The following is a 24,692-nucleotide window of genomic DNA, read 5'->3' on the forward strand; positions in this document are numbered from 1 at the left end:
CTGCTTCAAATTAGTGGTATCTCAGTATTGCAGTGTTTAGCATCGTGATATTGCAGTGGTATTCATCACTTTCTCCTTGCTTTGAAGGGAGTCCTGTTTTGTCTTCTTAGGTCCAGAAAATGTTCTTCCTGTGGATTTTTGCATAACTCTATTATTACAACCTGTTACTGTGCTTTCATGAATTACGATTTAAATGAATTTTTCACATAAATGCAGTGATTGTCAAGAATGGTATTTTTGCAAGAAATGTATGAAATGCAGTTACTTTTTAAAATGTTTTAGATTTTCTTAATATCAGGGAGATAATGAATGCAAATGAAAATAATGAATAACAATTGATTTTTAGGCAATGATTGGGAAAAGATAAAATTACCAAGACAGAACTTAGAGATTTTTTAATTAGTAATGTGTCTTTCTGTTGTTGATATTCTAGTTTCTAATTTTTTGTTTGGTGTTTGTTTGTTATGTGTTTATGATTTCTTTTGAAGATTGTTCACTTTCTTGCATCATTATAGGCACTAGGGATTAGAAATACTGACTAAAAATAATTTTTGCTGCTCAAAGTAGAAGCTTTTAAATACAATTCTGGCACTGAGTTTCAAAATACTTGGGATTTGTTACTGTCTGAATTAAAAAGAAAATTAGCAGGAGATTTTTCTGTGTGTGCAGGTTGATGTAAATAATATCACTTCTACCTCCTATCATGCTGTAGCTAAAGGAGTGAAAAAGTAGTTTTATACTGAAACCGTTCTATTTTCTGCCCTGCTTTTACCAGGACGAGTTCCACTCACGATTGCGATTTAATCGAAGAGGACTTGTTGCTATGGCAAATGCTGGGCCCCATGATAACGGGAGTCAATTTTTCTTTACATTGGGTCGTGCAGATGAACTTAACAACAAGCACACAATCTTTGGAAAGGTCTGTTACATGAACTAGAGTCTCAGTTTAAGTCTGACAGAAGCTAGTACAGGTTGCTCTGAAGGCCAGTTTAGTGTTGAAATGTGTTTCAATGCTTTCTAGGCTCTCTGTTCTCTTTGTTTCTTATATCCGGTAGAAAAGTTTCTGTGGGTTGTTTCTGTTATTATCTATTTTGCTGTTGTTATTCTTCTAAGTTGTATTTTTATGTTGTGCTGCCTTTAAATAATCTTATTAGTATTATTATGGCTCTGTTATTAATCTGCTCATCTACTACTAATGACATGTTAGAAAATTCTATTTGTGTATTCTAACTGCCCAGGAAGGATCAGGAAAATGAAACACATGAGATGAATTTACCACTCCCATGATTTACTTAAAAGAAAATAAACCAAATATTTTTTTATTTCAGTGTTTTTTGTTTTTCTGTTACATAGTTCACAGTAAGACTTCAGCATCTTCCTCTGCATACATTCTCAAAACTACCTGTATTCCTTCAACTTTTGCCATTAAATCTAAAACCTCAAAATTTTCTACATTGTACTTGCTGTCTTTTAGAAGTCTTATGTGCTTACAATATTTCTTGTATCACTTGTACTTTAAAAACTTTTTACATAATAATTGCCTTGTAATTTGCAGAATAAATAACACAAATAACAGTCAAGGACTTTCAAACCTTTCCTTGTAAATTTGCCAGGTTACAGGGGATACAATATATAACATGTTGCGCCTGGCTGAAGTAGAAGTTGACAAGGAAGAGAGACCTCTCAGTCCGCACAAAATAAGGAGTAGTGAGGTGAGTGTGTTCTGGTTTGAAATGTGACATTTTAAAATTCTTTTGTGCACAGTGTTCAGAAAATTTGTTTGTCCTTTTGCATATTGTTTTAAAATGTTGAATCACTTAATCACAAAATGCTTACTAAAGGTGTGCTAAAGTACTGGGTTTTTTAACAGGTTTTGTTTAATCCTTTTGATGACATTGTCCCAAGACCAAATAGAAGACTGAAGAAGGACAAACCAGAAGAAGAAACTAAAAAGTCCAAAGTAAAAGGCACAAAGTAAATATCTGCAACATAAGTGGTGGTTAATTTTCTTTCACCTATAATTTTTAGTTTGGCAGTTTTTTATTTTCATTTCTGCCTTTGAAGCACTTCCTTGTTTCCAGGGAGGATCATGCAAATCTAGTTTCTCCGACTGAAATGTTTACTGTGCATCTGCTGAGCTGTAACTGTTTCGTGCATTTGATAGCTTGTTGAAAATAATAAAAGGTAGTTTATCTTTCCCACATGCCACAATGAGCAGTCATCTGACACTGCATTTAAAACCTACTGTTAGGAGTAACTGGGTCACAGCTCAGTTCTTTGGGATTTTTTGAACTTATTTTATCAGATACCACTTCTCCCCCACTGAAGTACTGAGCAAGAGGCAGGCATTTTGACATGGGAAATTTTAGTTTCTGTGAATGAAAATTCATAGTCATAAACACACAGTGAAAAGTAGTAAGAACTCTGAAGTGTGCATGCTGCCAGTTCTGTTGCACAAAAATAGAACATGTTGCAGCTGACTGATTCCAACATAGTGTAAATAATTAACTCTTGAAAAAGAAATTACAGATCATAATTTCTTTTAATTGCATTCCGTGAATGTGTACACATTTGATACCTTTCTGAGCCATCATATCTTGAAGATCTTGTGTCTCACTTGAATGCTGCTCTTCTAAGGAAAAAAATGCAACAGAACTGTCAGCATTCAAGAGTCTGGGAAAGTTAGTCAAGACAGAATTTCTTAAATTGTGTCTTAACTGATGCTTTGCTATCCTTGTTTTATCTCAGGAATATAATAGAACATGCTTTACTAAATATTTATGACCTACTGCAAAGCAAAATGCGGTAGTTGTTTGGAATTGGTGCATTTAGCAGGACAAAAGGTTTTTTAAAAAATCATGTACAATATGAATGTAATATATTTAAAGTTAATGGAATGTTACTAAGACTATGTTTAAAATTTTACTAGAAATGTTCTTTTTTCTCCTAAAGAAACTTTAACCTACTTTCCTTTGGGGAAGAAGCTGAAGAAGAAGAGGAAGAAGTCAGTAGAGTTAGTCAGGTATTGTACCAAATTACCCTTATTTTTCTTTTTGTCCTAATTACCTTTTCTGCATATTTGTGGAAAGCTTTAAAGTTCTTAGTCTTGTTCTTATGTTTGCATTTTGAACAATAATACTAGAAATCACTTTACTTTTTAGGATGCTGCTGTTACAGCATTTTGAAAAAACAGGGGGTTTTAACTCTCTTGACTTTGAAGGTGCCTTCAGTTACTTCATGAAATTTTTACATTTCCATGAAGTCTCGCAGTATAGATCTATGTCTGCTGTTTGAAAGTCATGGAAGCGATAGGTACTTTATTCTTTCTCAAGTCCTTAATTTATGAGTGTGATTATATGGTAAAATACTTGAATTCTGAAGATCGTCTATGCATTTCCAGTGCACGCTTAGCTCCATTTTCTTACATATATCCTTTCGTCTGTGTGCCAAATGTGGTTATTGTGGAGAAAATAGTCCCTTATCATAATTTAATAGTGCACTGTAGTGAAATGTTTACGTTCATAGAACAAGGGTTGCAGAGGTAATCTTTGGTCTAACATTTACTTCCCTGACATTGCAACTTAAATAAGGTTAGTTTAAAAATTTCTTTAATAAATTGTTGATTTAATATCTACTGCTGACCAAGTTGTTTTACTAGACCCGTAGGCTTTCTACAGCACTTCGCTGTTTTGGTTAGTGATCAGACTATATGGTCCTGCATCCTGTGCCACATAAGTGAAAAAATGATTGTCAGTCTTCAGAAGTTAGTTAAAATACAAAAGGAAAATAATGAATAATGATGGACAATATTATAGTGAGATGGTATCAGTCAGAATGATAGTAGAGTTTTATTACAACAGCAGTTTTAACTATTTTTCTTTCTTTTTTTTCCAGCTTACCAGTCAGACAAACTTTATTTGTTTACCTTAGTATGTTCATCTGCTGTTTTACTCTTGCTGTATATCTGGCTTGTAATACTGCGTTTAACTCAGTTGCTTCGACTTTCTTACTTTTCATGCCAAATACTCGTTTGCAATTTAAAATTGTCTAATTAGAATGCCTCTTTCATGATAAGCCTAATTTCAGTGTTTTCATGCTTTCAGCTCAGCCTCAAAATCTCATCTGCCTATTTGTCCTGACTAAATTCTTGACTAGCTGTAGCTAGATAAATAACCACACCAACTTTTTAAGAATTTGTTTATTCTTTGCAACAAAATAAAACCTTCTTTTTGAAACCTCATTGTTTGTTCATAAGAGGTCTAGATCAGTGTCTCTGTAGTTCTGGATGTTATCTTAATCCTGATTAAGTTGAAGTACATGAACATCAGCACTAACTTTCATTCTCTGTTTCTGATAAGAAAAATGGAAGGTCAAAGTTTTATTGAGATCCTTTGACACCTACAAACTTAGAATCTTACGAGCTTTTTTTGGTTGCTAGATGGAGTAAGTCTTGGCTTGTTTAAGAAAGGCAGAGAGGCTCTGGGTAAAACCCCTCAAGGCCATGAAGGCTATTAGTGTAGACAGGGTTCTGGCTGTAGGGCCCCCACCAGTTGTTGATTAGTTCCTTCAGTTTAAACTGTAGCTTTCAGTGTCCAAACTGCTTATTGTCTGTACTTGTTTCCTTTTGTGTTTTAACTTTGCCCTACCACCACTCCAAATACCCCACCCCCTTCCTTAATGAAGGCATTATCTTTTCATGTTGCTGAATGTGTTAGTCTGTGTTTTCTACATAACAAAAAATTTTAGTTGCATTTAAATGAGCAAGATTTTGTCCACACTCTGTCTTCCCGAAAGCCTTAGATGATGGAGACATTCACAACACAGGTCACAATACAGACTGTTTCTGTAGCAGAGATTTTCAGTCTGACCTCTCTCTGAAATTTAAGTATACTTTTTTTCAGGTTAGCATGTAGAATGCTTTCCAACTGCAGTCTTTCTGCCTGAAGGTCTTATGTGTTGTTAAGATTTGTTTGACTCCTTGTTTCAGTAGATGATTCCTGAATGATGTATTCCAGGTTGATGTATTGCAGTTTGTTAATTTCTTTTTTTTTTCCCCTAGGGATCTAATTAGTGTTCTTCCAATTAGGAAGTATTCTTTTGTAGATGGTGGTTCTTTGAGTTGTCATGTGTCATTATTGGAAAGTCAAGTTCTTAGCTCTTCATTCACTCAAATGTATATGTGCTAGACCTACCATCTTTATGATGTGTAATGGTTGTCATGACTAAACAGTATCTTTTTTTCTTTTTTTCTCTCTCTCTCTTTCTTTTAAAACTAAGTGCATTGCTATTGCAAAAATAAATCCATGGAGTCAATTTGATGCTTCTCTTTCTGGAACGCTTTCTCTGTTCCTCTGCTCTTGAAAGTGTTTAAGCTTACCGGATAGGCTAAAGCTAAACAAGAAATAAATTATGTTTTTCTTACCATAATCCTTTTTCACTATCTAGCCTCTTAAACACTGAAATGAATAACTTTTTTCTTTTTTTTTTCTTTTTTAACAGAGCATGAAGGGAAAAAGTAAAAGTAGTCATGATCTGCTGAAGGATGATCCACATCTAAGCTCAGTTCCTGCTGTCAAAAGGTTAATATGTGATTTCTAATTTCTAGAACAGATCTACTTTCAATATTTTATACCCAATTATGATAATGAATACTTATTTAAGAAATGTTAACTCATGTTACTCTTTCAAAAATCAAGAGTGCCAGTGCTAGATCAGACTAAATGTTTCTCTAACCCACTAAACTGTTACCACCACTCACCATCCAGTAAAGAATAAAAGCAGGGCAAATATAATGTTTATCTGTGTCCCAGCCTCCATCAACTTTCACCTCAGAGGACTGTCAGAGTTTGATGTAGTATCTTCCCTTTTTGTCCTGAACTTGGATGCTACCAGTGGCACTTCATAAATTCTAGCTCTCATTCTGGAAGAGACAATGAGCAGTCAGTCTCTTTTATATCTCTGTTTACCACAGTCCTTTCTTAGACCATCTCCTAGCCTAAACTTTTAAATTTACTTAAATTTTCTTCATGCAGAAGATACTCTGTGTCGTGATTATTCTAGTCACTTTTCCCAACCCTCCAATCCTGCTTATACTTGAAAATATCTATTTTTTTTCCATATCTAAAGAACACACTAAAAATTAGGTGAATCATGAATCTATGTGCTTGGATAAAGTTGGTTTTCTTCTCTGTTTCTTTTTAGTACTTTATAAATTCTGATTTTAACCACTGTTGAGCGTTAAAGTGAGAAAATTCCATGAAAATATGTTAACTCCAAGAATTTGCTTATTCTAGAATTGTAGACTAGTTGGTTTGGAAGGAACCATTAAAATTTATCACATCCAACCCCCCTGCAATGAGCAGGGACATCTTCAACTAGATCAGGTAACACAGAGCCCCATTCAACTTGGCCTTGAATGTTTCCAGGGGACATCTACCACCTCTCTGGGCAGCTTGCTCCAGTGTCTCACCACCCGCATCATAAAAAACATCTTCCTTATGTCTAGTCTGAATTTACCCTCTTCTGGTTTCAGACCATTACCCCTTGTTCTTTCACAACAGGCCCTGCTAAAATGTCTGTCCCTATCTTTCTTATAGACCCACTCTAAGTATGGAAAGGCTACAATAAGGTGTCCCTGGAGTCTTCTCCAGGCTGAACAATCCTGCCTTTCCTCAGTGGAGAAGTGTTCATCTTCATGGCTCTCCTCTGGAGTCCCTCCTTTAGGTTTCTGTCCTTCCTGTGCTGGGACCCCAGAGCTGGATGCAGCATTGCAGGTGGGATCTCAGCAGAGCAGAGGGGTAGAATCCCCTCCCTGGCCTTTCTGTCTGCGCTGCTTTGGATGCAGCCCAGGACACAACTGACTTTCTGGGCTTCAAGTGTACATTGTCAGCTCACGTCCAGCTTTTCATCTACCAGCACCCCCAGGTCCTCCTTGCTGGGCTGCTCTCAGTCCATTCATCCCCCAGTCTATATTGATATCAGCAGTTGCCCTGACCCAGGTGCTGCACTTTATTAAATTAATGTCATTGATTGCAACACATCTAGAGTTTCTTTAATGGTCTTGATTTCTTACTGATTGCTTAGAGCACACTTCAAAGCCTTAACTTTTGTGACTTCTTTAATATTCCTTACTTTTTCTCTAACATAACTTCTTTTTTTAAATTCTGGGCTAAAAAGGTTCAAGGGTCCTTATATTTGCGATAATTAATAGTGAGTGTGTTAGCCTTAGAATCTTCAAATAGATTTCTTTTTTAATTCACCAAACTGTAGCTATATAAGAAATTAAAATCTTGATTTTAAGCTTAATTATCAGTAAAATGCGTCTTCCGAAATATAAACTAGTTGCAATGAAATGCTAGTAATCATTTGATAAAAGAGATCAGAAATATCTCAACTGGGTTTTGGTGGTTTTAACTGTATACATTAGTGTTTTGCTTGAATATTTCAAGGTATGGTTAGGATTTCTCCATTGTATGAAAGTCCTTGTTTTTAAGCATTTCTAATTAGATAAGATTATGATGGTCAAATGATAGAAAATAATATTTATTGATACTTTTAAGATTAATGTGAGGATGATATAAAGCAGTAAGTTCACTAAAATTTCAGGTGGCTAGCAATTTTTTTATTTAAGAAATGGTGGGTTTAAAATACTGTATTGAATCTCCTCTAGTACTTCAAAGTAGTTACTTTTTTTTTTCTTCTTTTAGTGAAGGAGCAAATGAAGAAAAGGATTTGAGTGAGGTAAGTATCATTTTTTTACAAATAAGTCTTTTTTTTTTTACTGTGTACAGAATAGATTTTCTTTGGGGAACAAATGCTACTTAGAGATTTTTGAGAACTAGCTCAAGTCAGATTTCCAGCACAGGCCTGAGGGCTCTCTCCGAGCTCTAGTATTTGGCTATTCACAGCAGGATAGAATTAGCATACTGCCTGCTACCCTTTATAAAAACTGTTTATATTGTATTTCAGTCAGTAGGTTAGGTATATAGAAGTATGGTGTATGGGTTGTGTACCATCCAGTGACAAACCACCAGAGTGATAAAACCCCTGAAACTGCTTCTAAAAAAATAGTTAAAATCAAGTTTGTCATGAATAATTATATAATTGCAATATTTGAGGGTAAGTCTGCATGTGAGTCAGAGTCCTGTTTGAAAGATTTCTTCAAGAGAATAAAAATTCAGTGAATTGTTAAATTGTAGCAGTGAAATTGTTTGACGAAGACTGTCACCTCTGAAAGACATGAAATCTGAATAATCAGACAGTAACATTCAACTAAACATGGAGGCAATTTAAGTACTAGAAAATTGTCATACATGGTGCAGATAACCATTATGTCTCTGTCTCCAACCATAGATCAGGGGAGTACCCCTTTGAATTGCTGTTAAGGATGTAGTATTTGACTAGGAATATAATATCCCATTCCCCTAACTGAATTCTGGAAAGTATTGTTTTCTATATCTATCCATCATGCACAGGTATTAACTACACTGTGTGTTGACACACTGGAAGTAAAGGAAGAACACAGTCTGTGCCATTTGTGTGCCTAAAAAAAAAGCATTTGCTTACATCCTGTTCCTTTTTTCACAAGGCACAGTATGAATTCAGGTTTTTTCACTCGTCTCCTTTGTAATTCCTGCTATGCGGGAGTATTTTAGTGTTAGAAAAGTTTGGAGAATGCTATTTAATTAATAATTCTTCAGATGTTTAAATAGCCCTTTCTTACGCAAACTGGGTTCAGGGAGTACAGAACCTGGATGTGTTAGGTTGAATAATAAAAATTTAAATTAGTATACCTAATTAAGCGAAAGTTGGAAATATGAAGGCTTTTTCTTTTTTTTCCTGGAGAAGTGTTGTCTTTAGATTCATTTCATTGAAAGATTTTAGCTAAGATCTAGCACTTCAGGCAGTTACCTGGGTCTTGTACAGTGGTACAAGTAGTTTATCATCTCTCTTGGAGTTTAGTTAAATATCACAGGATCACTTTTGCATTTACACAGCTGCAATGTGTTGGTAGTTACATAGCAAATTTTGGGAGCAAATAATTCTTCCAGATCTCCCTACCTCCCCCAGCTAACAGCCCATAGCATGTAAGGGAAACTCTTGCTAGTATTCCCTAAGCACCTGGCCTTGCTGTTCATGCTGTTAAATACCATCCTGTTTCTCTAATTGCAGGCCTCAAAGTCATACATTTAATTCTTTGAGAGAGCCTTTGTATTAGCAGTAACTGATAGCTATTTGTTAATATTGTTTTTGTGCCCAAGTTGTTAATTGAAAACATTATATGAAATGTTTTCCCACCAGTGACATCTCTTTTCTGCACAGTATCTTTTCCTCAGCCTATTTGTCAGTCAGTTGCTGAACAGTAAGTTTCATGCAGTACTATGTATAGATAAAATTAGATGTCCACCCCTCAGTTCAATAATCTTATTAAATAGGAAAATCATATTATATACAGTAGCCACTAGTCATTCTGTCACAAAATGTCTCATTACATTTTTATTTCCCTGTTAAAGAGAAGAATGGGGCAACTCCACCCAGCTAATAACAGCAGCAAGTGGTACTGCTTTCAGGCAGGCAGTTTTGCATTTCTGTGTCTCATGGGGAACAACCATCAGTCAAGAGAACAGCCACTTCCCTTTAGAGGTGCCATGCAGTTCAATCTGGGTTGTTGAATCTATTGTTAAATCTATTGGTTGAGATCAGATGGACTTAATGAGAGAGAAGAGGGACTGAAGGAGGAGACTGGGCAGGAGAAAAGAGTAGAGCTGCAGGAGGGAAAGCGGTTGAGAAGGAAGGTTATATCCTATTTTCCCTGTTTTTCTTCCAGAAGAAAAACGGTGAAATACTGTGCAAACTGAGGGTAATGGCTGGTTTGGGAAGTAGGCAATTTAGCCAAGTGGGACAAGTTGAACCATTTTGTCCCTCCCATTTTAACCCCCCTCCTGTTACTCAGATTTCTGTAGTTTTTAACTAGCTTACTACTTAGCAATTGCAAGTTGTCTAGAGTTGTCCATTTTTGTCTCAGAACTTCTTCTGTCCAACTCCATGTGTTTCAGTGAAATACTCTTACCTAAGTCCTAGCCAAATCACCACCAGCAGTCTGTCTTTATCCTTGACTGTTAAACATTTTGAACACAGTCCTGTCACTTTCTTGTTTGGACCTCCCCCTGCTGTCGAGGTCTGTAGTCAGCATCTCTCTGAACTTATCATGTAAGCAAATCCATGAGAAAGTGTCGTTATCTCCTGTGTCAAACAATAGCTTTCTGGGAAATTGAGGGAAATGCTGATCCTGTTCCACTTTTCTCTTCTCCTGTTAAAAAAGAACAGAACCCCCCCCCCCAGCAACATTTCAGTCTTTTCATTGGCAAAATATTCAGCTATTTTACTGTGCTGAATATCCAGAGATATTCCTGAGTGGTCTCGTCGTGCCTAAATCTCAGATGTAAGCATGTTAGTCTAAAGATTCCCAAACAGTGACTCCACTACAACTTCTGAAATCCAGCTCTTGATTTTTCTCTTCTGTTTCCCAGATTTGCTTCTTGCTGCTTTTGCTTTTCAATCCTCTCCCCCTCCATGTTTATGGACATGGTCTTCATGCTACTACTGTTCCTCCTACCTGTCGACCACACCCAGGACATGTAGATGTTCTTCCTTCCCAAGTGCTTACATTCTGGCAGTTTCCTGCATTCAGTAGAGTCCTCCAGATTACTATTTCTAAGTGTCCTTTCTTACTTTGGATAAAATTAGAATCATGTGGTATTTTACTCTTTCCTTTTGCTGATTAGCATCACACCAAATAAATGTAAAAAGATGTACCATGTCATCTTCGAGCTGGCATTCTTTAATTACGATTCTTACAGACTTCCTTCTTCAAGGAAGGAAGTAGTCAAACTTAGATCCCTTGGTCTAGTCAGGCCACTTCTTCATTCTCCAATTATTTCTCCCTTCAAATGTCTTTGATCCAAGGTGATTTATCCCCTTTTGCCAACCTCTGCTAGTCATGGAGGCCTGAGCCTCTCCTTGGACCTCTGTAGCAAGCTGGGATGATTGATTCCACGGGTTTTCACAGCCTGTTATGATCAATTTAGTATGTGTAAGTTCCCTAACAGGGGCTGATGGACTAACCTCTTCCATCCCATCATGACTGTAGTATAGCCATGTGGTAGAAAGTTCTTAAGTTTTTCTTTCAGTGGAAAATGAAGGAAAAGTTTAGTATATTGTCTTGTCAAATTTTGGATTCATGAATAATGATACAAGTAATATCACACTGCTATGATGTCATCTGTAGACCTGTAAGAGTTAGTGGTCTAGAATAGATGGTTTTAATTTTTTTAACTCTGCAGGAAAGAAGTAACTTGTGTATGAAAAAGAAATTATCATATTTGTATTCTTTTGTTCCCTCTGAAGCGAATAAGGATGTATTGGTTTGAAATGTTTGCTTTGAAATGAAGTATTCATCTTTTTTCTTGAAAGAGATTGTATTTATAAGAAAAAGATTTCTGTATTTGTCATTCTGTACTAAAAAAAATCTAAAGGAGTTTTATCATTTTGTATCAATAAAGAACGAAGAAGAACATGATGAAGATGCTGATAGTGTAGAAGATGAAGCGGCTAGTAATGACAGATCTCAAATAAAGGAACGCATTGCCAAGAAATTGAAAATTGATACAAGTGAAAATGCTAAACAGCAACTTCAAGAGGAAGAAACTAAGTCAGAAAGGAAAACAACTAGTCGCAGGTAAGGATTGTTTTATTTGGTTGGGTTTTTTCTTTAGATTGTTTACATTTTTAAGATTTTCTGCTCAATTCCAGCTTTGCAGTTACAGCGCTGATAGGTGAGTGTTGCATTAAAAATACTCACCCCTCCCCACCTCCAACTGTGGAAGGTGAGATTGCCTATTGCTTTCATTCTTTGTCACTTCTTAGTTTTGTTTGGCAGTTTATAATAAACAGTTGCGTTTTGTTACACTCGGCACTTAGTGATACCTTGTATGGGAGTTTTATTTTTCCCTGTGAGTTAGAAATTAAGTGTCTTTATATGTATTTGTCACTCTTTACTTTGTCTTTCTACTCAGTTGTAAGACGAGTTTTGCAGCTTCTTTATCTGTGTTAACACACAGTAATCGTCCACCATTGAGACTCACAGAAAGGAGAGTCATCATCCAGTGAAGTCTGGTTTAACACAGTACTCATTCTTGCAGTGTACCCGCTGCCCAGTGACAAGATTGCTAAGAAAGCAATTTGTATTAACCACTTTAATAGGTTTGAAGAGCTCTAGAAACTAAAATATTCATGGAATTTGAGAGGGAAATTCAGTGTCTTTTCTACATCATCTTCATTATTGATTTGAATCTAAGAATCACACCAGGTACAGTACAGAAGCCTTTGCAATTTGAGCAAATCTGAATTGGTTCCAGTCAGTTCTTTCTCAGGCTTGGGAGATGTTACTTCTAAAGTTCCTCATAATTTTATGTTTGCTGAAGAGGAGCCAATTAATAGCCAGAGATACATAAGAAGAGCACTTGACATCAAAGGCCCAGCACAATAACAAAAATAAGGAAACTGTAAACAAAATCTGTAATTTAAATGGGCATTAGTTTATCCTGTCATGTGATTTAATTCTAGTTAGAGCCTAGGTAACTAACTTCCATGATTTGTCAGATTTTATGTAGTCAACAAGAGCTGTGTGGTCAGATCTGTAAACTGATGTTACTCCATTTCTTTTGGAACCATACATAAATCGGATCTCTTTGTGGAGTCATGTGTTGTGGTTTAACCCCTGCCAGCCACCAAGCCCCACACAGCCACTTGCTCACTGCCCCACCAGCAGGATAAGGGAGAAAATCAGAAGGATAAAAGATAGGGAACTCAGCTGAGGTAAAGACAGTTTAATAGGGGAAGCAAAAACTGCTCATGCAGGCAAAAAAACACAAGGAATGAATTCACTGCTTCCCATGGGCAGGCAGGTGTTCAGCCATCTCCAGGAGAGCAGGGCCCTATCACATGTAATAGTGACTTAGGAAGACAAACACCGTCACTCCAAACATCCCCCCTTTCTTCCTTTTTCCCCCCACTGTATATACTGAACATGATGCCACATGGGCTGAAATACCTCTTTTGTCAACTGGGGTCACCTGTCCTGGCTGTGTCTCCTCCCAGTGTCCCAGGCACTCAATTTCTCCTGCCTTTGTGGCAGTACAAAAAGCAGAAAAGGCCTTGGCTCTATGTAAGCCCTGCTAAGCAATAACAAAAACATCTCTATGTTACCAACTCTGTGTTCAGCACAAGTCCAAAATACAGCCTCCATGCTAAGTACAGCAAAGAAAATTAACTCCACCCCGGCTGAAACCAGCATGAAACTCAAGTTCTTGAGCACTGGTTTTCTGTTTTTCAGTGTTCCTTTCTCTCTGTAAGAGCATGTAAATTGCAGTACACAATATCATGATTTTATGGCTATGTTAGATATAACTAGGTATTTTTTAAAAGAACATGTACAAGACATCTTGTAAAACAGATCCCCTGACTTTTCTTTCTGTTGTCTTTGAAGTTGTGCTGTGTGTTGCTTTGGGAATTGGTGGCAGTACTATCTCTGCTGTAGACACGTGGTCCACAGGAAGTCTACTGAGATCAATGAGTATGATGGATAACTTCAATCCCAAAATTTGGTTACTAGTCCTGTGGATTAGACTGACACAAGTTTAAGCTTCTCAGGGTCAATGAATTGTTCCTGGTTGTGGAGAGAGACCGAACAAGTGCAGTTTAGCATTAAATAGCCATATCTGGTAGTGGAGGCAAGGATTCAGAAATTTGAAAGGTCTCCAAGAAAAGCTCTCTCTGAAAAAGAACCTTGAAGTATATCGCAGTCAAATAACATCTTTAGAACGGGAAAAGGCTTTGGAATCTGTATATATTTACTACCTCCCTATCTGTCCAACTACCTGTCCACCAATCTGTTTAATTGTCACTGGAGTTTTATAATGTCTGCTGGAAACAAAATTGCCTAAGGTGTAATAACAAGTTTGTAGCATGGAGAGAACACAAAGCTTGAGGGTACCCCTAGGAATGAGATACTTAATGCCCAAGCTTGCATCATGTTTTAGCTCATTGTCAGAGACATTTGTATAGTCAGTCTGTAAGCTGCTGGCTCTGCATGTGGTCACTCAGCGTGCTCTGTTTGTGGTTATTCTACTCTTTCAGGGTGGTAGTTGTAATAGTGTTACAGCTAGATGGGTTATTTTAACTCAGAAGAGGGTTTTACTGGATGCTTTTTTAGCAGTTGGGAGCCATAGCCTTGGGAGATACTGCTTAGTATCTCAAGTAACATAAATTTCTAGACTTACTGCTTTCCAAATAATTGTCTGCCATCCTCTGGCGTGAAAGTCAAAGGCATGGTATTGTTTGTTATAAATAATGTGTTTTTACATTTGAGGTCTCTTTAGATAAAGTAAGATCAACAATATCAAGTTTCATTGTCTGAAATAGTGACTATTTTCTAAGTGTACTGGAGATGTTTGATAATATACTCGTGGGTGTTCACCACCCACTGTAGTCAAAGCCTATGTTGGCCAGAGGCAGAGATGTGGGAGGTGTAAATATCAAGAAAAAATTGGATGGACTATCCATAGCTTGAGGGTAATGTCTACTGACATATCAGAGAGTGAAGAAACTTCTGATACCTATCAAAATTTCAACTCATCAGATACTTAAATGTGCTAGTAGAATAAATGAACTTCTAAGAGTATTTGTTTCAGAGTACTGTCTTTAACATGCATGACATTTTCTGCAAAACTGTATTCATTTGTATCAGTCCTGTTTCTTTTAATCCGAATGCATTTGTGAGGTCTGAAGGTTGCACATCTATTTTAAAGAAACAATATGGAAACAATAGACACCTTCTCAAATTCACGGTACTGGGATCCAATACCACTTCTAAATGCAGCCATACGTGCTCAAATGGTGAAGTTAATTTTAGTCATTTCAGTATGCATTTTAACCTCTTATGTATGTTTTAAAAATAGGTTTATACATTTAAAACTTATTGGGTAAGATAACTTGGGAAAAAGAGTTTCCCAGTCATTCAGGCAAGTTGTTAGAGAAATTCCACAGGTCTGGGGTTTTGTATTAGAAAGCTTAAACCTAGATTCTCACTGTAGAACAACTGTTTACATGAGGAATATATAGAGATAAAAGAAGTGTTTGCCATCATTGCATAAGTAATAAAATTTGTCAGCATCGCATTGAGTTTTTTAAATGGCAGTGGCTCGAGATGACCATCTAAAGGCTTTAGAGTAAATAATCTTCTTCTAGTCTGGTAATTAAAAATATTTCTTATACATGCCTTTTCATCCTGTAGGTGGAGCTCAGATGCTACACATTTCTCATTACCAGCTTTAAAAATTTTCAGTGCTTCTTTTTTGCACAGCATGCAGTGTGGAGTAAAATACAGTAGACTTTACAGTTTTTCACTGTACAGTCAACAAGTTCAGGTGCATCCTTGTAATGGATGTGGTATTAAATAGCAATATGAAAGAAATGCTTAAAATAGCTAAGCTCTTGAGGGAGAGAAGCTGACTTTTTCAGTAACTAACATCACTTGAATTTAATTTGGTGTCTCCTCTTGTATATTTTTCTCTTAATAATCCTATAATTAGCAGTTGAACTAAGTAACCACATTTGGTTTGTAAGCTATTACTATCGTAAGGGGATGAATAGTAGTAGTAGTTGTAGTAGTAGTAGAAACTATTAACTACTTGTAATTAATAGTAGCTGTATTGCCTCCTTTGCATTCCTGTTTTTTCTTATACCCTGTTTTGCTTGTCATGGGTGAAATAAATCATATGTGAAGCTTTACATATTTTCTGTGCATATATATACTTCCTTCATCCTCCAAGCAGAAACCTATAACAGTTTTCAAGGTGTATGTGCTAGTTTGAAAACAAACCAGTGAGAGGCACCAAGTCAGAATAACAATTTAATGGAAATTAAAGTAAAGGAAAAGAAAGTAAAAGAAAATACTGACAGAGTCAAGATACAACCTGAGTCCCTATTAGGCAGGGTAGTGGTAGCAGTCTGGTGGAATGGTGGCTGCAATCCTCTGAAGTGGTGATCCTGTAGTAGAAGGGGTCTGCTCTTCCTCAGAAAATCCAGCGGTGGCTGTGTAGCTCCTGTCCTCTGGAAATCCAGTGGAGTCCCTTTGATGCTCAGAGTCCCAGTTATATCCATGATGGGATGCTTGGTTCCTCCCTCTGGGTGGAGCATCTCACAATGGGGTAATGAGTCATGAGGCCAGGTGTTGATTAGGCTCGTTAACAGAAGATAGTCCGGAGGGAGTTATCTCTGAGTCATGCAGCAGGACAATGATGGGCCATTAACAGAAAGATAGTCTGGGGGGAGGAGGCAAGGAAGACACTGCCCCACCTGATTTCAACAGCTCATGAGGATGGTAATAGAATACACCTCAACCCAGGACATTATCCACCCCTTATTCTATTACCATCTACATCATCCCAAATCAATACCTTCTTAAACTCTAGACACACATACATATATATATATATACAATGAAACCCTACACACCGTTCTCACCTAAGATTAGGTCTCCCTGTGGTACACAACGGGTTTCCCCATCTTTTTGCATTACCCACCAAGTGCAACCAGGTCCTTGAGCAAAGACAATCCCACGGATGGGTTTGCCTTTGCCTGAGGTGGGATTAATCCAAACAGTCTTTCCTAAAATACCTCTCAGGTGTACCACAGGGACTCCATCTCCATCCACTGTGTGTAAGGGTTCAGACTCGGCAGGACCAGCTCGATTGATGGACCCTCGGGTATTGACCATCCAGGTAGCCTTCGCTAAGTTCACTTCCCAATTTTTGAAGGTCCCCCCACCAAGTGCCTTTAGGGTGGTTTTAAGTAGTCCATTGCAGCGTTCAACTTTTCCGGCAGCTGGTGCATGATAAGGAATATGATATATCCATTCGATACCGTGTTCTCTGGCCCAGGTGTTGATGAGGCTGTTCTTAAAATGAGTCCCGTTGTCTGACTCGATCCTGTCCGGGGTGCCATGTCTCCACAGGACTTGCTTTTCCAGGCCCAAGATGGTGTTCCGGGCTGTAGCATGAGGCACAGGGTAGGTCTCCAGCCATCCAGTGGTTGCTTCAACCATGGTCAACACGTAGCGCTTGCCTTGGCGAGTTTGGGGAAGGGTGATGTAATCAACTTGCCAGGCTTCCCCATACCTGTACTTTGACCATCGTCCACCATACCACAGAGGCTTCACCCGCTTGGCCTGTTTGATTGCAGCACAGGTCTCACAACTGTGGATGACCTGTGAAATGCTGTCCATGGTAAGGTCCACCCCTCGGTCACGGGCCCATTGGTATGTTGCATCTCTCCCCTGATGACCAGAGGCATCATGGGCCCAACGAGCTAGGAATAATTCTCCCTTGTGCTGCCAGTCCAGATCCACCTGTGATACTTTCACCTTGGCAGCTCGGTCCACCTGCTCGTTGTTGCGATGTTCTTCATTAGCCCGACTCTTGGGTACGTGTGCATCCACGTGTCGAACCTTCACGGCCAGCTTCTCTACTCGGGCAGCGATGTCCTGCCAAATCTCAGCGGCCCAGATGGGTTTCCCTCTGCGCTGCCAGTTGGCTTTTCTCCAGCGAACCAGCCATCCCCACAGAGCATTAGCTACCATCCACGAGTCGGTGTAGAGATAGAGCCTCGGCCACTTCTCTCGTTCAGCAATATCCAAAGCCAGCTGGACGGCTTTAAGCTCTGCAACCTGACTCGATCCACCTTGTCCCTCGGTAGCTTGTGCAGCTTGCCGTGTGGGGCTCCATACTGCAGCTTTCCACTTCCTGTTAGTGCCTACAATTCGGCAGGAACCATCAGTGAAGAGGGCATAACGTCTTTCAGTCTCCGGTAGCTCATTATATGGTGGGGCTTCCTCAGCACGAGTCACTTGCTCTTCCTCTTCTTCAGAAGATAATCCAAACGTCTCACCTTCAGGCCAGTTTGTTATAATTTCCAGAATCCCAGGGCGATTCGGGTTTCCAATACGGGCACGCTGTGTGATGAGAGCAATCCATTTGCTCCATGTGGTGTCAGTGGCGTGATGCGTGGAAGGAACCTTTCCCTTGAACATCCACCCCAGCACTGGTAGTCGGGGTGCCAGGAGGAGTTGTGCCTCTGTGCCGATTACCTCCGAGGCAGCTTGGACTCCTTCATAGGCGGCCAAGATTTCCTTCTCTGTGGGAGTGTAGTTAGCTTCAGATCCTCTGTAGCTTCGGCTCCAGAATCCCAGTGGTCGGCCACGAGTCTCACCAGGCACCTTCTGCCAGAGGCTCCAGGACAGACCATGGCTCCCGGCTGCAGAGTAGAGCACATTCTTCACCTCTGGTCCTGTCCTGACTGGGCCAAGGGCTACCGCATGAGCGATTTCCTGTTTGATCTGGGTGAAGGCTTGCTGCTGTTCGGGGCCCCAGTGGAAATCGTTCTTCTTGCGGGTAACCAGGTAGAGAGGGCTCACGATCTGGCTGTACTCAGGAATGTGCATTCTCCAAAAACCTATGGCGCCTAGGAAAGCTTGTGTTTCCTTCTTGCTGGTCGGTGGAGACATCGCAGTGATCTTGTTGACGACCTCGGTGGGAATCTGACGTCGTCCATCTTGCCACTTTACTCCCAGGAACTGGATCTCTTGGGCAGGTCCCTTGACTTTGCTCCTTTTGATGGCAAAGCCAGCTTCCAGGAGAATCTGGATGATTTTCTCTCCTTTCTCAAATACTTCCTTTGCTGTGTTTCCCCACACGATGATGTCGTCGATGTATTGCAGATGTTCTGGGGCCTCACCCTTTTCCAGTGCAGTCTGGATCAGTCCATGGCAAATGGTGGGACTGTGCTTCCACCCCTGGGGCAGTCGGTTCCAGGTGTATTGCACACCCCTCCAAGTGAAAGCAAACTGGGGCCTGCATTCTGCTGCCAAAGGAATGGAGAAGAAGGCATTGGCAATGTCAATAGTGGAGTACCACTTCGCTGCTTTGGACTCCAGCTCGTACTGAAGTTCCAACATATCCGGCACAGCAGCACTCAACGGTGGTGTGACTTCATTCAGGCCACGGTAATCCACCGTCAGTCTCCATTCTCCGTTGGACTTACGCACTGGCCATATAGGGCTGTTGAAAGGTGAATGGGCCTTGCTGACCACCCCTTGGCTCTCCAGTTTACGAATCATCTCATGGACGGGAACCACAGAGTCTCTGTCGGTGCGGTATTGCCGACGGTGTACTGTTGCTGTGGCAATTGGTACCTGTTGTTCTTCAACTCTTAGCAGTCCCACGGCAGATGGGTCATCTGAGAGGCCAGGCAATGTACTCAGTTGTCTGATATCTTCTGTCTCCACAGCAGCTATCCCAAAAGCCCAACGATGTCCTTTTGGGTCCTTGAAATATCCATTTCTGAGATAGTCTATGCCGAGAATGCACGGGGCCTCCGGGCCAGTCACGATGGGGTGTTTCTGCCACTCGTTCCCAGTTAAACTCACTTCAGCTTCCAGTACAGTCAGCTGCTGGGATCCTCCTGTCACCCCACAAATGGAAATGGGTTCTGCCCCCACATACCTTGATGGCATCAGAGTACATTGAGCACCTGTGTCAACCAAAGCCGTGTATTTTTGTGGGTCAGCTGTGCCAGGCCATCGGACCCACACAGTCCAAAAGACCCGATTATCCCTTTCCTCTACCTGGCTAGAGGCAGGGCCCCTCTATTCCTGGTTCTGGTGCATGTTGCTCCCTTCCGGTGAATATGTTCCTGAGGTCCCTTCAAGAGGATCAGTCATACTATCATTCTGGTATCGTCTGGAGTTCTGTGTGTGAGAGACCGGAGCAATGTTGACTCTAGATGCGCTTCTTGTGGTAGTTGTCCCTCTTTTTAGTTCACGTACCCTGGCTGCTAAGGAGGAGGTGGGTTTTCCATGCCACTTACTCATGTCTTCTCCATGTTCCTGAAGGAAAAACCAGAGATTACCTCGTGGGGTGTATCCTCTCTCCCTGGTTGGGGGACGCCGGCTCCTAATGGCAGAGACTCTTGTTGGTTCTGGCGAGATCTGGTAAATCTCTTCCTTAAGTTCCTTTTTCAATTTCTGATGGCCTTCTTCAATCAAACTCCGGACTTGCTCAGCTGAAAGACTTGTTTCCACGGATGAGACATGGGTGCGAAACGGGGCTGTGACGGTGTCCTCGTAAATCCTCAGTTTGTTCACCAAGACGCCCACCCTGTCCTCGCCTTCCCTCCATTGCAGCGTTGCCAGGTAACGGGAGTATATCTCTGGTCCAAGGCGTGCGAACCTTAACCACATCTGTGACGTGCACTGGACACCATCTGGGCTCTTAGGAAATCTCTCGTCTTCTGAGAAAATGATCTCCAGCACAGCCAATTCCCTCAGGCACCGGATACCTTGTTCCATTGTGCTCCATTTCCCTTGGTGCACCTGGAGGTCTTCTTTACAAAGGTACCTGTCCCTGACACTTGTAAGCAGTCGCCGCCAGAGGCTGAGAGTTTCTTGGGTTCTCCCGATCCCCTGGTCAATGACCACATCCCGGGACAGAGATCCCAGCTGCCTGGCCTCACTTCCGTCCAGAATGGTGTCATTGGCTGCAGCATCCCAAATGCGGAGCAGCCAGGTCAGGATGGACTCGTTTGTCTGGCGTGTGAACTCCCTCCGCAGGTCACGCAGCTCACCCAGGGATAGTGACCGAGTGATGATCTCTGGCTCTGCCTCTTCTGCTGGATGTGAAGGTCCTGCTGCATCCTCATCAGTCACTATGCGGACTGACTTGCTTTTTGATTTCTTCTTCTGCACGGGGGCAACTGCAATCGGTTTGGGCTGTTCTGGTTCAGTGGTGGCTTGCATGGGGACGCTGACAGTGCTTTTGGTTCCTTTCTCCTCTGAGTCAGTCTGCGTAGTCATGGACGCTGTTGTTTTGTATTTGGTCCCTTCCTCCTCTGTGATAGTCTGTGTAGAGATGGACGCTGTTGCTTTGCATTTGGTTTCTTTCTCCTCTGTGTCAGTCTGCGTAGAGATGGACGCTGTTGCTTTGCATTTGGTTTCTTTCTCCTCTGCGACAGTCTGCGTAGAGATGGATGCGGTTGCTTTGCGTTTGGTTTCTTTCTCCTCTGTGTCAGTCTGCGTAGAGATGGATGCGGTTGCTTTGCTTTTGCTTCCTTTCTCCTTTGTGACAGTCTGCGTAGAGATGGATGCGGTTGCTTTGCTTTTGCTTCCTTTCTCCTTTGTGACAGTCTGCGTAGAGATGGGTGCGGTTGCTTTGCTTTTGGTTCCTTTCTGTGTGGCAGTCTGTGTAGACATGGTATTTGCTGCTTTGCTCCTTTTTACCTCCTCCTCAAGCAGACGTTGCACCACACTAAGTAGCGTTCTGTTTCTAAGCATGGTGTACACAATGCAGGCCATGGAGAAAAAAGAGAATAGAACTGACAAGAAGATTATACCATCCTTAACATCCAGAGGGAACTCAATATTTTCAAAAACTGCTGTGCCTGGCCTGAAAGGCTGGAAGAAACCACTCTCTACTCCTCCCACCAGGGGCTGGGTGCGATTGTTGAAGAGATCCCAGACAGAGGAGCCGAGACTAGGAAAGCCAAACAAAACTGAGTGTATATTCCGAATGGTATTCATTGCCTCGCAGGTTATTATGCTATAGACATAATAAACCAATAAAGCAATTCTCATACCAGTCCCTGGTTTTAACAGGAGTAACACAACAGGCAGATAGTTCCCCATGTGAGGAAAAATATAGAGAGCAAGATACAGAACCCATGCAGACAAGCTGAGCACCATGGTGAATAGGTTTCTGTTAATACAAGATTGTAATTCTGACTTCCTCTCAGAGCAGGCCCCACGTTGGGCGCCAAATTATGTGCTAGTTTGAAAACAAACCAGTGAGAGGCACCAAGTCAGAATAACAATTTAATGGAAATTAAAGTAAAGGAAAAGAAAGTAAAAGAAAATACTGACAGAGTCAAGATACAACCTGAGTCCCTATTAGGCAGGGTAGTGGTAGCAGTCTGGTGGAATGGTGGCTGCAATCCTCTGAAGTGGTGATCCTGTAGTAGAAGGGGTCTGCTCTTCCTCAGAAAATCCAGCGGTGGCTGTGTAGCTCCTGTCCTCTGGAAATCCAGTGGAGTCCCTTTGATGCTCAGAGTCCCAGTTATATCCATGATGGGATGCTTGGTTCCTCCCTCTGGGTGGAGCATCTCACAATGGGGTAATGAGTCATGAGGCCAGGTGTTGATTAGGCTCGTTAACAGAAGATAGTCCGGAGGGAGTTATCTCTGAGTCATGCAGCAGGACAATGATGGGCCATTAACAGAAAGATAGTCTGGGGGGAGGAGGCAAGGAAGACACTGCCCCACCTGATTTCAACAGCTCATGAGGATGGTAATAGAATACACCTCAACCCAGGACAGTGTAATTCCTCAGACTTAGTTTTTTGTTGAAAGACAATACAAAATAAGTTGGACAAATAACTTACATCCCCACGGTCCTTTTGTCATTGAGGCACAATTGTAATAAAAATAGTTAATAATGCTAGGTAGGGTTTCAAGTTCATGCTAAGTCCAATTCAGATCAGGTAGTAAGAATTGAATATGGTCAAGACACCTCAACATTTTCTTAGCATCTACTTGAATAAACATTGCCAAACTGAGCACACAAGTTTGCTTTTCTAAAGTGCTCTTATAATACTGTGGTGTGGAAAAGCCAAAGGTAATTTTATGTGGTCACATGAAAGTCTTTTTTAAAAGACTTTTTAATCAAAACTTTTCTGTCTTTATAAATCTGCAGTAGTTATAAACGATGAGTTGGATATTTTGTATTTATAAATTAATAATTTATGTTAGAATAAGTTGTTTTAAATGCATTTATTTTGCACTTGTTACCTTGTGCTTATAAGGCAGGCATTATAATGAAGAGTATTAAAATGTATATTTATATGCTTCTACTTATTTAAACTTGATCTAGCATCTCATGTTCAGCAAGCTACTTATTTGTTAGTGTTGTCAGTTTCAATGTGATGTCAATACCATATTCTAGTGCTACTTACTTACTTTGGTATGTTAAGTTTTATCTGTTTCTAAACAAACAGATATATTTGTTCACAAAATTCCTATTCTAAATTTATTAACTATACTTCTAATCCTACTAGCATTTTTTTAAACTAAGTATAACTTACTATCAGGCTTTGTTCAACGAAAGAGTTTGTATCCTTGTTTTTCAGTTTAGCACCAGAAAATACACATTGTATGTTAATAAAACTGGCTTTTGAGGTTCTAAATAGAAGCAGTTTTTCTGACTTTGTACTTCCCTGTACCTAGAGAACTGCTGCTGTTTTCATACAGCAAATTCAGATGTTCTCATAATTGTCTTTTAAGTCAAAGGAGATGATTAGATAACCTGTATATCTCATGCCATAATTTACTGCCATTTACCCTTGTGTTGAATTCAGTGTTTGGCTACAGCTGAACAGGAAAGGCATTCAAACATAATTTTTGTAGATATCAAAAGAGTGTAGTTTGGTCCATATTTAGTCAGTGAGTGTATTCTATTCCAGTACTTAAGATACATTATTCCTAACAGTACCTCTTCCAGCTTTACATTTTAACTTGTCTGGATTTAGCTTGTAGCCACCGAATTATTTTTTGCTGTGCCTTTTTCTGAAGTTCACTGCAGTATGCTCTATTTTCTCTTAGTTCAACTACTTAAATTCTAATCAAGTCCTTTCAATAAGCTGTACAAATTGTATTCTTTCAGGCTTTCACAGTAAATTTTTTAGCGTCCTCAAATTACTTTAGGGTTTGGGTTCTTTTCCTTCTCCAATTTTTCAACATTCTTTAAAGCTCTTCCATCATTAATCTCTTATTAGCCTTAATAATGCTGTATACAGAGAGCAGCAACTTTTTTTTTCTTACTTCCACCTCCCTGTTCATTCACACTTTGAACCACAGGTTGACCCTGTCAGCTCTTCTTACAGGTGTTCAACTGTTATCACTTATATTGCTAGGGCATTCCAAGTTTTTTTTCAGTTATAAATCTATGAGAAACAGTTTCTCATTTTCTCTGTCCTTTAGATCCTAGATTTTGGCAATTAGATGTCTTCGGATTTTGTTTTGTTCAGGAAGCCCAGGTTGCCTAGCAGTTCTGGTATGAGAGCTTTCTACTGTGACAGTTCGTGCAATTCACTACTAATGGACTTAGTACTGAGTTCCCTGCAGCATATAGGTATATTTCTACTCAGTGGTTAATGTGCCACTGACAACTATTTTAAGCAATAACTTTGTAACCTAATTCTTGAAGATGGTTTTTTGGCCTGTTTTGTGTCACTATATTTTTTTTTAAGACTTCCTTACATGTACATACTGGGAAGCAAGTTTTCGAGTTTTTTGGGTTGACTCTAAAATTAGCCAAGTTAGCAACCAGTCAGGAACATATACAGAGTTCTGCTAAGAAACTCTTCAACAGCATTGTATCAGAATCTATATGCTACTCTGAAACCTAAATTTCCACTCTTTCAATTTTTTCTCAAAATGAAACTCGTACTCTAAATTTCACCAGTGCCAAGTGCACGGTGCTCCACCTGGGTCAGAGCAATCCTAAGCACAAATACAAGCTGAGCATAAAA

At 39.9% G+C, this 24,692-nt stretch overlaps 1 protein-coding gene across 3 annotated transcripts in view; it reads left to right on the forward strand.

Moving 5' to 3' along the window:
- Positions 1 to 24,692, forward strand: part of CWC27 (CWC27 spliceosome associated cyclophilin) — a 106,486-nt gene that overhangs the window by 2,957 nt on the left and 78,837 nt on the right. For all 3 annotated transcript variants that reach the window (XM_069000891.1, XM_069000892.1, XM_069000894.1), the window contains exons 4-10: positions 776 to 919; positions 1,614 to 1,712; positions 1,871 to 1,974; positions 2,953 to 3,022; positions 5,500 to 5,579; positions 7,707 to 7,740; positions 11,562 to 11,737. In XM_069000891.1, coding sequence (XP_068856992.1) covers positions 776 to 919; positions 1,614 to 1,712; positions 1,871 to 1,974; positions 2,953 to 3,022; positions 5,500 to 5,579; positions 7,707 to 7,740; positions 11,562 to 11,737 — 707 coding nt within the window. The remainder of the gene's footprint in view (positions 1 to 775; positions 920 to 1,613; positions 1,713 to 1,870; positions 1,975 to 2,952; positions 3,023 to 5,499; positions 5,580 to 7,706; positions 7,741 to 11,561; positions 11,738 to 24,692) is intronic.

The sequence above is a fragment of the Aphelocoma coerulescens genome (assembly GCF_041296385.1).
Source record: "Aphelocoma coerulescens isolate FSJ_1873_10779 chromosome Z unlocalized genomic scaffold, UR_Acoe_1.0 ChrZ, whole genome shotgun sequence".
NCBI classification, from domain to species: Eukaryota; Metazoa; Chordata; class Aves; order Passeriformes; family Corvidae; genus Aphelocoma; species Aphelocoma coerulescens.